Below are 16,645 nucleotides of genomic sequence, written 5' to 3'. Positions count from 1 at the left end.
GTCCTACCACTTAAAGACAAAAGCAGGAAGTTCACCAGGAAAATGGAATGAGGTCTCAACAAAACTGTCAAACCCTTAATCAGCAAAAAGTTAAACTAACTAAACCATGGTGAGAAACTCAACTCCTGACAGTTTGCAAAATACATTTATTTCTTTATAAAAACTGACCTAATAGTACAGATTTACATTTTAAAACATCATTCAATTTAATGAGAAAGAATTCAGTGCAAACTAAAAATAACTTAAAAAGGCAGATTTATACACAACACCAAAAAGAATAGACTTACTAAAATAGGAAACACAATTATAAAGTCACTGTATTTTAAGGAGGAATCCACAGAAGTCTTGTGACACAAAGTAGAAAAAAAATTACAAATGACTCCAAATTTGCAGGAGTCTGTTGTGGAGGGCTGGCTACTTGTAACATTTCTGGATTAGTCGGAGTTACTATGGTCCAGCTGTGTTTCCTCTGCTTTGAACTGTTCCTCTTCATTTGTACTGGCAGAAGGAACATCAGGTGGACCATTTGCAGTGTCTGTGTTTAATCCATTTGACTCCTCTTGATCCTCACCAATACTGCTCTCAACTGTCTGTGCCCAGGATGTACTCATTAACACGTCTGAAAAAGAAATATCATTATTACTCATTATAAGCAACTGACCCAATCTTAGCAAATACAAATCTCTCTAAACTTAGTTGGTAGAAATCAAATCTATAATCACCTAATTATGTTACTAAGTCTAAATATAAGCCAGTTTCTCACACATGCATAACGCACACTTCACATGCCAAGGGTCCTGGGGAAGTGGGTGTAACTCAGTCATAAAATCAGCAGCTTAGCAAACATGAGATCCTGCAATCAATCCTGACACTCTCAGTGTCCTCAAGTTCAAACTCTACGCTCTTACTCAATCTTCAATCTTACTCAAATGTACCTTCTCATTCAAAATGAAACGAGATTCAAAAAATCAGAGGCAGGAGAGGCAAGATGACTCTGTGGGCAAAGGTCAAGCCTGATTGACCTAATAGTGGGAGGAAAGAACCGACTCCCAAGTTATCCTGACTTGTATACGAAAGCATATATGAGCACATGCGTGTACGCATGCAAACACACAGAGTGTCAAGAAAAATAGTTAAGCTTTATGTCAAAGTGATTGATAATTCAGAAAATTTAAGCCCGGGATAATGGCATATGTCTGTTAATGCCAGCATTTAGAACCCTGTCTGAAAAAAAAGAAACTTTAAGATAATAATTTGTATTTGGGCAAATTTATAGAAAGAAAACAAGCCGTAAATCCCTATTGTCTGGTAAACTTTGAAATGGCAAGAGGCCACTGGTATTTTTCATTACATCATATGAAGATTTTTAATATCATTTTTACTTATGTGCTGGTTATGTGTAGGAGCCTCTTGAGGTCAGTCATTAAATGTCCTGGAACTATAGTTACAATCATGAGCCACCTGACATGGGTGCAGGGAAGCCAATTCTGGTACTCTGGAACTGTAGCAAGTGCTCCTAACCAATGAGCCATCTCTCAATCCCATCACGACTTTTCATATTATAAACTTTTTTTGTGAAGATAAAAACTAAGTGTTACCTTAACTGAAAATTAAGACTAGGTCACAACAATGGCTTGAGAATTGTTGTATTTGATGACTTTTTTTTTTTTTTTTTTTTTTTAGTTTTTCAACAGAGTGTTTCTCTATGCAGCCTTGGCTGTCCGGGGAACTTACTAAGTAGGCCAGGCTGGCCTCAAACTCGAGAGATCCTCCACCTCCAAGACCTGGGATTAAAGGTGTGCACTACCACCACAGCTAGCTTTTCTTTTTTTTCTTTTTCTTTTTTTTTTTTTTTTTGAGACAGGGTTTCTCTGTATAGCCTCGATTGGTCCTGGATCTTCCTTTGTAGAACAGGCTGGCCTCAAACTCACAAGGATCTGCCCGCCTACCTCTTAAGTGCTGGCCTTGAACTCAACAGAGATCCGCCTGCCTCTGCCTCCCAGAGTGCTGGTATCAAAGATGTGAGCCACTGTACCCGGCTTGGATGAGACATTTTATAACATGGTATTTACTTACTATAGTTCTTCCTTTTTAGGCATTTATGTATTTATTTCCTTTCTTTCTTCTGAGATAGGGTTTCTCTGTGTGAAGTCCTGGTTGTCCTGGAATTCCTTTTTGAACAACTTGACGTCAAACTCAGAGAGGTTCACCTGCCTCTGCCTCCAGAGCAGGGGTTAAAGGCAAGTGTCACACCTCCCAACTGGGTGAGACATTCTGCAACATGGTTATTTACTTACTATCATCTTTTTTGGGTTTTTTTTTTTTTAAGATTTATTTATTATTATTTATACAATATCCTGCCTGCATGCCAGAAGAAGGCGCCAGACCTCACTATAGATGGTTGTGAGCCACCATATGGTTGCTGGGAATTGAACTCAGGACCTTTGGAAGAACAGCCAGTGCTCTTAACCTCTGAGCCATCTCTCCAGTTCCTTGTTTGTTTTTATTTATATGCACATGTGTCTGTAGCACAAGTGTGCAGGACAAAGGAGGCCAGAAAAGGGCACTGGATCTCCTAGAACTGCAGTTGTAAACACACAATGTAGGTACTGAGAACCAAACTCAAGTCCTTTGCAGGAGTAGCAAGTGCTTTTATTCAAGCAAAATGTATACATAAAAAAAATTTAAGGACAGTTTTGGGGCTGGAGAGATGGCTCAGGAGTTAAGAGGGTATACTGCTCTTGCAGGAGACCTGAGTTCAGTTCCAGCACCCACATCAAGCAGCTTACCGTACCCTAAACCTCAATGCCTTTAGACTCACCTGAACTCACATACAGATATATTTAAAATAATAATATATATGTTTAATAAACACACTGGTTCTGAAACCAGTTTGTTTAGAAAAAAAAAAAAAAAACAAAAAACAAACAAAAAAAAAAAAACAAAAAACAGATTTTTACTGATGTCCAGAGTAGAACATAAGCATTAATATGAATAAAGACTTGGGTCCAACTCCAAATATCAAAAATAATGAAATAAAAACAGGAAGTTGGCTAGCTGGTGGTGGTGCACATCTTTAATCCCAGCACTTGGAAGGCAGAGGCTGACAAATCTTTTAGTTTGAGGCCAGCCTGGTCTACATAATGAGTTCCAGGACAGCCAAGGCTACAGAGAGACACCCTGTCTTAAAAAAACAAAAAGGCGGACTGGAAAGATGGCTCAGAGGTTAAGAACACTCGCTGTTCTTCCGAAGGTCCTGAGTTCAATTCCTAGCAACCACATGGTGGCTCAGAACCATCTATATAGGAAGATCTGGTGTGCAGGCAGAATGTTGTATAAATAATAAATAAATCTTAAAAAAAAAAAAACAACTAGCTGGCTTGGTTTAAAACAAACAAAAAACTATGAAGTTTAAGGCAATTCTTAAAGTGAAAAAGAGATGCTACAGGTAAGTAAACTGTAAAAAGTACAACTCAAAAAAAAAATGTAATACAAAGCTTTTTAGTAGCCAAGTGCATGGTACACACCTGTAATCCCATCTCCAAGGAGGCAGAAGACTGTTAAGTGGGTAAGTGGGAAGTTAACTTGTGTAATGCAGGAAGACCTGAACTCAAACTACAAATTTAATGAAAGGATAAGGGTACAGTTCAGTGTAAGAGTGCTCACCTAGCTTGTGCAAGCCCATTTCAATCTCCAGTTTCTGCCAGTCCCTAAAAAAGCATTTAGTACCCTATTTACAACATAGGAAATGATTGCTAATCTTCAGTGAACACAGAAGACATTATATTTACTACTTTCATGAACTGCGGCTGTGGGGCAAGGCTATAATCTGAGCTCTCAGGAGGCTGAGGAAAGATAAAAGCAAGTTCAAGACCTGTCTACGTTACAGAATTAGCTTAAGGCTAGCCTGGGAAACCTATTAAGATCCTGTCTCATAAAAAAGAAAAAAAGGGGGGGGGGGGGAGGATGTAGCTCAGTATTATCCTGCCTGCCTAGTATGTGCAAAGTGGTGGGTTCAATCCCCAGGACTAAAACGTATTGACTCCACTATAAGAATTTTCCTAAGTATAATCCTAAAAATGAGTATAGAGTGTTTGAAGTCAAAGAAGAATATATTGTTGAAAAATTTGGCACTATTAGAGTTATTCAGAAAACCATCTTAAACTTAAAACATTCTTTAAGGATTCCAAATAACAAACATAGATACACTGACATACTCTCTAAAATACACATAAACTTAACATCATTTCTCTATTCCTAGAGGTATGTTATTTCAAGAGACAGTAAAGAAGTTAAAATTTCTAACATGCCCTTGATATTATATGGTAGCTCATAAAAAAAAAAAAAAGCATAAAATTTACCATTTTCTAGGGACTGGCTATTACTCAGTAGCTTTGCCTGCCTTCTTTCCAAGGCCAGCTGTTTATTTCTCTCAATTCTCTGTTGCTGCTCTTCTGTTAGGCTTCTACTTGATTCAGAAGCCAAATTCTTGCTGTCAGATGAACTTGTCACAAAGGGATCAAATCCAGCAATAGTTGCATCGAGGTTGTTAGTTTCCTCAACTTCATCTGTGCAGAAAATAAAAAAGTTAATACAACTATAGTAAAAGATATGCTAGAGAAAGAACTTACACAACATTCAACTGAAGAAGTTTTAAAGAGGCAAGTGGCCTGACCTAAAGAAACAATTTGTGAGGTAAGAGAATATAGCCAGTACTGGATGATTCAGGTAAAAGAAATAGTCACAAATCACTCTTATGGTAAGCTGTTTGTTACATCAAGTGAACATGTTAAACAAGTTAAAAGGGGTCTGGAGCAATAGCTCAGTTGGTAAGCATGCACAAAGCCCTGGGTTTGAGCCCTAGTACTTCATAAACTGGGTGTGGTGGCAAACTCCTGCAATTCCAGTACATGGGAGGTAGAGGCCAGGGATCATCATCAGTAGTGAGATCAAGGTGAACCTGAGAAAGACCCTGTCTCAAAAAGAAAAACACATAGGAAGTCAAATGTGGTAGCATAGACCTGTAATTCCAGCACACCAGAGGTGGAAGCAGGGGGATTAAAAGTTCTAGGCTCTAGGTTTAAACCCAGCAAGTTTAAAGCTAGCCTGAGCTACCTAAGCTCCCCTCCTCCTTTTCTTTCCTTTTGGTTTTTCATGACAGGATTTCTCTGTGTAGCCCTAGCTATCCTGAACCTCAATCTGTAGATCAGGAAGGCCTTGCTCTCGGAGATCCAAAAACTTTCAAATCCCAGACTATTTAAACAAGTGGTTCTTAACCTATGGGTCATAACCCCTTGCAGAGTAGCAAACAACTCTTTCACAGGGTTGCCTAATACCACCAGAAAGTAGATATTTACATAACAGGAACAAAATTACAGTTTTGAAGTAGGAGCAAAAATAATGTTAAGGTTGGAGTCACCACATCAACATAAGGAACTGTATTAAAGGGTCACAGCATTCGGAAGGTTGAGATTTAAACCATGAGAGGATGCTGAATGGAGCCTATTATTACCCACCATATATATTACTAGTTAAAAAAAAATAAGTATAAGGGACTGGAGAGACAGCTCAGTGGTTAAGAGTACTTGCTGCTCTTGCAGAGGACCAGTTTGTTTCCAGCACCCAAGTGAGGCAGTTCACAAACTCCTGTAAACCCAGCTCCAGTGTATAGGTAACTACACTCACACATGCACATATCCACATAACAGATGCACCCATAATTAAAAATAAACATTTAAGAAGGTTTTAAAAATATTTATGTATGGAACCATCGCACAGAAGATCTGACAACTCTACAGACTCTGTCGGCAGGAACCATCAGTTTTAATGTGTGTGACTGTCTATGGTTGCACTGTATAACTAACAATGCAATCAATACCAGGAACAGTCACATACAGCTTCCTAAAGTCCTATAGGCATGGATCTGCTTTTTTGGATTTTCTTTTGAAACATAGTCTTGTATAAACAAAGTTAGCATCAAATCCACTATGTAGTCAAGGATGGCCTTGAACTTTCGAGTCTCCTACTTTCCACCTCACACATGTTGGGATTTACAGGCATGTGTTATCACACATAGCTCAAGGGTCTATATATTGAGTGTAATGGAAATGTTCATTAACAAATTATCCTACCTAATTCTCCAGAGCCAGTTTTTCTAATGACTTCTATGGACATGAACACTCTAGTTTGATATGTGTATGTACTAACAAGAACTGTAAAAGATCAATAAAGTCAGCAGCTTCTCAAACAAGCTTCACAACCTTTCTTTAATCCCTGGAACCTATATGATAGAAAAACCAACTCCAGAAGTTTTCTTGATCTCCACACACACGCCATGGCACATGAACACAAAAATAACATAAATGTTTAAAAATTCCCTATTTTGTACATAAATACTTTCTTTTTTTAAAGATTTATTTATTTATTAAATATACAATGTTTTGTCTGCATGTGTACCTGCAGGCCACAAGAGGGCACCCGTTGGTATAATGTTCTTTTAGAATGTATATACCTTAGCCTTGTTCATTCAAATGCTGATTTCTCTGCCCCACTCTCTGGTTTCAATCCAAACATTGCATTGTGATACCTATTCTAAGCATCACCTGTCTCAACTTTGTGTAAACATGCCAAAATAAAGCAACCAGCCACAATGTTGAGCAATGGAGAGGAAGGAGTAGGATGTAGAGGGGAGGAGCCAGAGGACAGGAAGGAATGGGAGGCAGAGGAGGAGAGGAAGAGGTGCAGAGGTTGGGAGAGCAGAAGCTGGAAGAGGTCTTGGAACGAGGTGGAGAGATGGATGGGACCTAAGATATGACTAAAAGCAAGTATAATGGGTAAAATCTGAATGGTAGGAAACTACGTGGGCTTGGAGCTTTAGGATGGAGTAACTATTGCCCAGCATTGTGCTCTAGGTTAATCCAGCCCCATAAATACTTTCTATAACACATCTAATGACATTACAATCATATCTTTTTTGATTGCTTGTATGTATGAGACAGGGTCTCAGTATGTGGTCCTGGCTGTCCTTAGAGCTCCTTATGCAGACCAAGCTGGCCTCAAACTCAGAGAGCTCTGCTTGCTTCTGCTTCCTGAGTGCTGGGATTAAAGGTAAGTGTTACTACCATGCCAGGCCAAATTGGATTAGGAAATTTCAAAAGTGAAGGAGTCAAGGAAGCCAACATGGACTTGTGGAAAGTACAATGACATACATATCAAAATCTCATAATAAAGACAACTTTTTGGGGAGAGGAGGTAAGACAAGGTCTCTTTCTATGTAGCCTTGGCTGTCCTGAAACTCACTATGTAGATCAGGTTGGCCTTCAACTCCTAAGTGCTATAATTAAAAGCATGTGCCACCACACCTAGCTGAAACTCATTCTTTCGCATGCTAACTAAATATTTTAATAATAATAAACAAGTATCAAATATAAATACTCCTGGGCTGAGGAGATTTCTCAGTAGGTAAAGGCACTTGCTGCCAGGCCTGGTGACCTAAGTGCGATCCCCGGGATTGACAAGGTAGACGGTTCTCCTCTGTGGTCTATACCCACATAATAAATAGGAGTTTATTACACGCACACTTAACTGCATTCTAGATTTAACTCAAAGTACAGCGATTACTATAATTATATAAATATGAGCCTAGGTTGTATATATTGCCTACTACAGCTAAACCCATTTCTAAAAACTAAGTTATAATAAAGTAAATAAACTTGTAATTACCATTATTGTTAACAAAATCTTCATGTACAATAGGGAGATCAAGTCGAATTCGTTTTAAACAGGTCTGAAAAAAAAAGGCCATTTTTTTCCATTTTTATCAATAAGTTAGGGAGGGAACAATCACTTATTCATATCTGAAAGAGCTGTTCTTCTAATAATGACTATTAATTTTCCTGTCTAACAAGACAGATTTCAAAAGGAAGACTCCTAAATAGCAATTCAGCCTTAACTAAGCCCATCCTTGTACTACTTAGCATTGTGGAGGACATTCACGATAATCACACTTACCTGAACCTCCTTTTTATTTCCTAGGTTTTCAACTCTGTCAATAAAATCTTCAAACTGCAGTTTGGGGAATAGCCTATGTGCCCAGTGCTCCATGTGTCTGATTAGCGTTTTCAAGTCTTCAGCCTGGCACATAAAAATAAAAATGCTGAACAGAAGACTCAATCTCACAACTGACCCTGTCAGCAGATTTTAGCATTTAAAGGCAATGCCAAAGTCACTGCTATCATATTTATAAGGCTAAAAAACTTTTAGAAACAGAAAAATCTAAAGGCTTAAAGAATCACAATCTCAAAAAGCACTGGGTAAAAAAGCAGTGGATATAGATTTTGTTTTAGACACAGATTTTTAGAAATTCAAGGGAAAAATAGCTCTACAAGACTGGAAAGACAATTTGGTTGGTTAAGTGGCTGGGGAATAAGCCATCTCTAGCCCCACATTAAAAACAAAATAAAAATAAAAATAAAAACATAGTGGCTTGTTCTGGCTAGTTTTATGTAAACTTGAGGGAGCCTCAATTGAGAAAATGCCTCAGTGAGGCTGGGCTATAGGAAGCCCTATAGGGTATTTTCTCAATTAGTGATTGATGTGGGAGGGCCCAGCCTATTGTGGGTGGGGCCACCCCGGCAGGTGGTCCTGAGTTCTGTAAGAAAGCAGGCTGAGCAAGCCAGAGAGAGCAAGCCAGTGAGCAGCCTTAGCCTTTGAGCTTCAGCTCCTGCCTCCAATTCCTGCCTTGTTTAGAGTACCTGTCCTGACTACCTTCAATGTAACAGTGATGTGGAAGTGTAAGCCAAATAAATGCTTTGCTCCCTAACTTGCTTTTTGTCATGGTGTTTCATCACAACAACAGAAATAATCAGACAGTGGCAGATCTTATAATCTTAGTGCCAAAGAAACAAAAACAGGTTAATTCTGAGGCTCACTGGATAGAGCTGGAGGAAACACACCTGAGGTTGACCTCTGGCAACCACATCCACACATACATAAGCACATACAAACACTACGAGGAAACAGCAATACACAAATAGAAAAATGTTTTAAAATAATTATATGTGTGTCTTTTCAGAAGTGTACAGTAAAACCATGTCAAGGTACATTACAGGAATTACTAAATACTCTGAGTTTCCTGAATCAAAGAGAACAAAGCTTTGAGAATTCAGAAATATACTCTATAACCCCCTGGGAAAAAAAAGAGACTGGTGCTAACAGTTAAATACTCTCAAACCATAACATCCCTCTGCATTTAAAACTCAAATTAAGATTACTAAAAAATCAAGTCCCATAAACTTAACATGTTATAAATTCCTGGCCTTATTGTAAAATACCACATTTTTCACTAACAATACCATAATCTATAAGAATGATTAAAAGCACAGACCCTGGAATAGAAAACACAGATTTAAATACAAATTTCCTAGTTTTCTGTGCCTACTTCTTGAAAAATTTAAATAATACACATCCACAGGGTTATTGTGAGAGTTAAAACAAGCAAAGTACCCCACAGTGTCAACACTCACACATTGGCTAGTGCTCTAAGGTAAACTTGACTAGAAGGGGACAGTGGCACCCGTCTTTAATCGCAGCACTGAGGAGGAAGAGGCAGGCAGATCTCTGAGCTCAGGGTCAGCCTGGTCAACAAAGCAAGTTCCAGGACAGCCAGCCTACACAAAGAAACCCCGTCTCAAACAAACAAAAAAAACACATACTGCTCTTCCAGAGGACTGAGTTCAGTTTCTGCACCCACATCAGACATCTTACAATTGCCTCTAACTCTAACTCCATGGGATTAGAGACTCTGATGTAATTTTTTCAAAGCCATGTTAAACATGGTGGCAAAAAAATGAGACTACACAAGATGTTCTTTTAATTCTTCCACCTACCCTTTCTATGTCACTGCAGCTATTTCTCTAGAGGTGATGATTAACAATAGTATCTCTGATATATTCAGTGATTCCTACAAACGTAATAGAGCCAGTTTCAGTGTTATTTGAAAAAAAAAAAAAAAGCTCTAAAATAAGACAGATGTGATGACACAAGCCTTTAATCCCACCACTTGGGAGGCAGATCTCTGTGGGTTCTGCTCTATGGCTGTGAAGGGACACCATGACCAATGCAACTCCTACGAAAGAAAGCATTTAAGTGGTGTCTTGCTTACAGTTTCAAAGGCTTATTATCATATGGTTGGGAGCATAGTGACATGCAGGCAGGCACTGAGCAGCAGCTACAACTCTGACCCACGGGCAGACAGAGAGCAGGACTAGGTCTGGTATTAGCTTTTGAAACCTCAAAGCCCAACCACAACCACAGTGACATACTTCCTCCAGCAGGGCACACCTCCTCAATCTCTCCAATCCTTTCAAATAGTGCCACTCCCTGGTGAGTAGGTGCTTAAATACATGAGGGTAACATTCTTGTTAAAACACAGCTAGCCAGGGCTATATAGTGGGACTGTCTCAAACAATTTTTTATAATAAATAAATAAATAAATAAATAAATAGATAGATAGATAGATAGATAGATAAATAAATAAATAAATAAATAAATAGAAGACTAAATTAAAACCAGGACTAGGATGCACTCCAGTAGTAATGTTTAGTATATGTTCTAGCACTTGCCCTGGATCCAATGCTCATTACTAAGAAATAAAGATCAATCAGACATTTCTTACCTCATGGCCTTTCCCCTTGAATTTTACCTTATCAAATACATGCCTTAAGGCTGGAAGCCCTCTCTCAGAAGTTAATCTGTAGGAGAAATATATTTCAAATTAGGTTTTCTAGCCATGTCATAATGAAGACCATGAGAAGAAAACATTTCTTTCTGAATTGGAAAAGCAAATGTTTACAGGGGAAAGAAACATATTTACGGAACTCTATGTGACCACTGAATCATCCAACCAAAGCTTGTAACAGTAGAAGAAAAACACTAACTGTGTGAAAATCTGTAAGTGTATAAAAGCAAATGTGCAGGGCTCAGGCTGCTCTTACCAGAGGTCCTGAGTTCAATTCCCAGCAACATGGTGACTCACAACCATCTATAATGAGATCTGGTGTCCTCTTCTGGCATGCAGGTGCATATGCAGATAGAGCACTCATAAAATAAAGAAATCTTAAAAAACAAAAAAGACAGTAAATGTGCATACCTAGTGGCATCTAACTTGGGTAGATTCCTTTTAACTGTTCTCTTTGGCGGCACAGGAACAGGTGCTCCACTCCCTGATTCTAGTGAAACAGACCACAATTTAGTATTTAAAAATTTAAGACCTGGGCTATTAAAACAGCTCAGTGGATAAAGGAACTAGCCACAAAGCATGACTATCTAAGTTCAATTCCCCATATCCACATGGCGGAAGGGAGAGCTGGCTCCTGCAAGTTGTCCTCTATCTCCATGTGCACATAGTGGCACCTGTGTGCCCACATATATTCAGATCCTGGCTGTCCTTTAACTCACTCTGTACACAAGGCTGGCCTAGAGTTCACAGAGATCTGCCTGCCTCTACTTCCCAAATGCTGAGATTAAAGGCATTATGTCACTAGCCAGATTTTTTTTTTTTTTAAAGTTCAAGCCTTATTTGCAAAATATATCATTTCTAAGCTAATCTGACAGGTAACTGAACAAAAAACATTTCAGCAGGCTAAAGCAGGAGGACTGTGAGAACAAGCCTCGTCCGGGATACACTGTGAGACGACAAGCTTGGTGACACACACATTTAATCCCAGTACTTGGAAGACAGAGGCAAATGGATCTCTGAGTTTGAGGCCACCCTGATCTACAGAGAGTTCCAGGGCAGCCTGCGCTATATGAAGAAATTCTGTCTCATAAAACCAAACAATAACAAAACCAACAAATTAAAGGGAGGGGTTTGTAAAAAAATTTTTTTAATCTTTTCTGTATACGGGTGTAACATCTGCACATACGTGTGCACAGGAGGACATCAGATCCTGTAGTGGTGTGAACCTCGCTGCAGTTGCTAAGAACTGGACTCAGGGCCTCTGGAAAAGCAGCCAGTACTCTTAAACACTTAGCCATCTCTCCAGCCCCTGTGAAATTCTTGATACAGACCTTCATCAGGTTCAGCTTCTGCACGATCTCTCTCTGGAGAGGCTGGAGGTGGGAAGGGAGGAAAAGTTTCATCTTCTGTATGTTCATAATCTGGCATGTCAAAGAAACCATTTTCTTCTTGCTCTAACATCTTTTCCTCCAAGAGAAAAATAAAATTATTTTTACCCATCAAAACAGTCTTATCAAACAATCTAGTTCATCAACAGTGAAAGCTTTGTTCCAATCACTTAAGCCACATTTCAAATTCACACAAGATTTTTTTAAAGTAGAGAAGTTAGTAAGTTTAGAAAATGACTAATCAGAACCGAGTTGTAATACAGCCTCTACCACTAAAATAACTGCATTTTTTTAAATGTTTATGCACATGGGTGTTTTGCCTGCATAAATGTCTGTGTACCACATGCATACAGTGCCCGTAAAGACCAAAGACATCACAGCACTAAAATCTGAGTTATAGTTATGAACTGCCAAGTGGGAATCAAACCCAGGCCCTCTGGAAGAGCAGCCAGTGCTCTTGAATACTGACCCATCTCTCCAGCCCCAGGTTACTAACTGTTACTCTTCCAACCTAGACTACAACATAGGGCTGCAGGTCTCTATAGACTCACTTTTTTTTTTTTTTTTTTTTTTTTTTTTGCTCTTGGGAGACAGTTTCTCTATGTAGCCCTGGCTGTCCTAGAACTCGCTTTGTAGACTATGCTGGTCTCAAACTCAGAGGTCCGACTGTCTCTGCCTCCTAAATGCTGGGATTAAAGTCGTGCACCACCACCACCAGGGGAGATTGCAAATCTCTCCTGTCCATTTGCAGCGCTCAACTGTCTCAAGGGCATTTATTAACTAATATACAAAACTGCTTTTTTTTTTTTGTTTTGTTTTGGTTTTTTGAGATAAGGTTTGTGTAGTCGTCTGTCCTGGAACTCACTCTACAGAGCAGGCTGGCCTTGCACGCAAGAGATCTGCCTGCCTCTGCCTCCCTAGTGATGGGATTAAGGATGTGTACCACCACCACCAAGACTACAAATCTGAATTTCTAAATGTCCTCAATTCAGCGACACCCATCAAGCTGTTCAAGTTAAAAACTTACAAGCCATCTTTGACACTTTCTCCCTGTATTTAATATAACCTGTCTGTAGAAAGAATTGTGTTTAAAAAAAATAAATAAATAACAGAATGTTATGTGAATGTTTTTGTTTCTAACCCAGGTGTGGGATATGGGGCTGCTTCAGAGTGACCACAGCAGCTAACTAGCAGGGATGTGATCTTGCCAGCTGAAAATAGTTTACATTTGGAATTATGGGGACTCTTGAGAGGGTATAAATCCAAGAGCCCCAAGAGGTACTGGGGTGGCTGCTGCTCCCCCTGCCTTCACCACCGTCCTTCTTGCTGACTGCTGTTTGCTCCTGCTGCTGTTGCTGTATGCTGAAGAGATATCCTGACCATGAAGACCCAACTCACCCCAAGAAACGTAACATCCCTAATCAGCAGGAAGTAGTCTCACCATATCAATGGCCCTTTCCCTCTAACCTTCCTTCTCTCCTACCTAGTGTTGGAGGAGGATAGAAGGGATAGGGGTGTAAGGAGTAGGAAAAAACTCATAGTCAAAAGTCCAGCTAAGTTAATTTCCTAAATATTTCTTTAATATTTCTCCTTACCTCTATGATCACTTCCCAATACTTCTTGTTTCAAGCACACCATTATTTCCATTCCTCTGCCTCTTTCAACAAATTCATAATACAGCTGGACTGAACTTTTGTAAATGTAAAGCTGACATCACGCTGAATTCAGTTTAAGGACTCTGGTGGAACTGGGTGCTATGGTGCACATGTTAATTCCAGCACTCAGGAGGCAGAGGCAGACAGATCTCTGAATTGAGGCCAACAAGTCCCAAGACAGCTGGGGCTTAAGAGACACTATCTCCAAAAAAGAAAAAAATCTCAATGGGGAAAAACAAAGCTTTAAAATACACATTATCATAAATTTTGCCAGGCTACAGGAGGAACCCATTCTTTAAAAATCTTGGGCTGCAGAGATGGCTGGGGGTTGAGAACTCAGAAGGACCTGAGTTCGGTTGCCAGCACCCACAGCTGGATAGCTCACTAACGCCTGTAACTACAGCTTCAGGCGATCTGACACACCTGGCCTCCTCATGTGCACACATCCCTGGCCACACAACTCGGAAAACTACAGATATTAGACTCAGGACTTGTCTGAAACATCCCTAAACTTTTAAGCTTCGTTATTATATTTTTATTTATTTTTGGTGTTGTGTGTGTAATGTCCATGGACATATTGGCATGGGGAGGTCAGAGGACAACCCTGGAGTCAGTTCCCTCCACCTTTACCTGAGATCTGGATATCAAACTCAGTTAAGACTTGCTTCCCAAGCACTTTGTTTACCTTACAAGCTAGCCCCAATTCTATGTTTCTATGACCATAAAAACACAAAAACAAAGTCCTGCCTCCTGATAATAAACCCGCTAAGTCTTTGAGTAAGTTTTATGAAGCACAGAATTTGGGAACCGAGGGCTAGTGATTGTAGCTCTACCTACGACCACTCAGCCTTGGTAGGCACACAAGCACCCCAAGTCTCCAAACATCAAGTACATTGAATCCCATGCTAATGGGAGTTTAAAACTACAATAACCAGCAAATCACCAGTAAAGCGCGAGATTAGGAAACAGGTCTCCCTTAGTATTTGTAAAGAATTGGGTATTCACCTCGCTACTTTCCCTGACAATTCTCACAGCATTTTAGACACTGATGAGTATGTCTCTATTTCCTCTCCTGGTCCTCCTCCTGGAGAAGCGTGGGTAACAAAATCAACATCCGATCCACAATTCCTTCCCAGACCCGTTTCCAACGTACAACTTTTCCCCAGCATCCTAACTCAGGCCCCAGCCTGGCTGCCAGCTCTAAGCCCCCACAGCTCCCCTCCAGGCAGCTTCATCCCTCCCATTCTGCCCCGACGCTGGCGCCAAGGTCTGTGCGCCGCTGCCTCGGGTGCAGGTCCGCCATCTTCACCCTCGGGCGCCTCCCTCCCGCACCCCCGGTCCTTCTCAGCCCCACGTCAGCCTGGCTCTTGCGACCCCAGTTCCCGCGCCCCGTGCTGGACGTGGAGCACGGGCGCTCCTTCCAACACTGCCCTCACAGAACCCGGTCTCACCTCCCCTAAACGGCGACGGCGGGCGAGCGCGCGAACAACAATTCTCGCGAGAATTTCCCTCCGCGAGAACAGCTTGGCGCCAAAGGTGTGGGCGGGGCTCGTGACCTTAGGCCCCGCCCTCGGAATCCCACCTTCCCATCCGGCGCATCTTGAAAAGCGTGTCAAGTTCTAGGCACTTCATTAGCTTCGGAAATAGGTCTCCGAGACTGGCACGGCTGCGCAAGCCTGTAATGCTAGCCCTTAGGGAGGCAGAGGCAGGCGATCTCTGTGAGTTCGAAGCCAGCCTCGTCTACAAAGTGAGTCCAGGATAGCCAAGGCTACACAAGAAACCTTGTCTTGAAAAAAACAAAAGAAAAAAAAAAAAAAAAAAAAAGAAAAGAAAAATAGGTTTCTGGTCTTAGAAACCGAGTGGTGGAAGCCAGGCGTGATAGTGCATGCCTGGAATCCCAGCACTAGGGGAGCTGAGAAAGGAGGATCGTCAAAAAATAAAAAAAAAGGTAAAAGAAAGAAAATTACTGCTTCTTCAAAATAGCAAGATGTCTTGACTATGATTTTTACTTATTAAATAAAGATATGAGGAAAAGATTATAGTTTAGAATTAGAAGAAATATACCCAAAGAAATATATCCAAACTGTTTCTGTTTTCTTTTAAAGTATTAAGTCCAGGTCACCCCTTTCATCACAAGCAGATCTCTTGAAGTTCAAGCCTGGGTCTACAAGGAAAGCTCCAGTGCTACACAGTGATATCCTGTTTCCAAAGCAAGCAATAAGAAGGGAGGCCAGGACAGTGGAGAGAGCTCAGGGGCTGAAGTGCTTACCTCACAAACGCCTCTGACTGAGTTCAGATCTCCATTACCTAGTTAAAAATAGCCTGATAATGCCCATAATCCCAGTTAAGGGGAGGCAAAATAGGGTTTCTGGAGCTGGCTAACCAGCCATTCTAGCTTAACTGTTTAGCACCAGGTACAAAGAGAGACCCCCGTCTCAAAAAAAAAAAAAAAAAAATAGATTGGTGGACTGGAGAAATGGCTCAGAGGTTAAGAGCACTTGGCTGCTCTTCCAGAGGCCCAGAGTTCAATTCCAAGTCACCCACAACCATTTATAATCTGCTGCCCAATTCTGGCCTGCAGGTGTACAAATAAATCTTTAAAAAACAAAACAAAACAATGAGACTGTTAACAACCAATGCTCACTCCTCTTGACTCTGTACTCCCGCATCTACATACAAAATAAAAATAGAGCTGGGTGGGGCCTGAAAGATTGCTCAACAGTTAAGAGTATTTACTGCTCCGTGTTAATCCCAAAGATTCGAGGAAAAAGACACCAACCAATTCATGGCCAATGCAAGCTTTTTTTTTTTTTTTTTTTGGGGGGGGGTTTGTTCTAGACAGAATTTTGCACTGTAGCCTTATC

At 40.5% G+C, this 16,645-nt stretch overlaps 1 protein-coding gene and 1 non-coding gene across 6 annotated transcripts; both read right to left on the bottom strand.

Annotated features, from left to right (window-relative positions):
* Positions 1-238: 238 nt before the first annotated feature.
* Positions 239-16,071, bottom strand: Tipin (TIMELESS interacting protein). 5 transcript variants are annotated; one of them, XM_055598810.1, is made up of 8 exons: positions 16,051-16,071; positions 12,070-12,199; positions 11,150-11,228; positions 10,676-10,751; positions 8,011-8,133; positions 7,723-7,786; positions 4,362-4,568; positions 239-619 (listed from the first exon to the last, which is right to left on the bottom strand). In XM_055598810.1, the coding sequence occupies exons 2-8, from the start codon at positions 12,197-12,199 to the stop codon at positions 435-437; spliced, it is 864 nt and encodes a 287-aa protein (XP_055454785.1). In that variant the 5' UTR covers positions 16,051-16,071; the 3' UTR covers positions 239-434. The 5 variants fall into 5 exon arrangements, with proteins under 5 accessions (XP_055454785.1, XP_055454782.1, XP_055454781.1 ...); XM_055598807.1 differs by lacking the exon at positions 16,051-16,071 and adding an exon at positions 15,233-15,316; XM_055598806.1 differs by lacking the exon at positions 16,051-16,071 and adding an exon at positions 15,233-15,308 and having other exon boundaries at positions 12,070-12,205.
* On the bottom strand, positions 5,757-5,891 carry LOC129670350 (small Cajal body-specific RNA 14). Its single transcript, XR_008719181.1, has one exon. It is a non-coding gene; the product is annotated as a small Cajal body-specific RNA 14 (non-coding RNA).
* Positions 16,072-16,645: the final 574 nt, after the last annotated feature.

This window comes from Psammomys obesus, unplaced genomic scaffold, assembly GCF_907164565.1.
Source record: "Psammomys obesus unplaced genomic scaffold, mPsaObe1.curated_primary_1811, whole genome shotgun sequence".
Classification (NCBI taxonomy): domain Eukaryota; kingdom Metazoa; phylum Chordata; class Mammalia; order Rodentia; family Muridae; genus Psammomys; species Psammomys obesus.
This window is presented reverse-complemented; position numbering and strand designations above follow the sequence as displayed.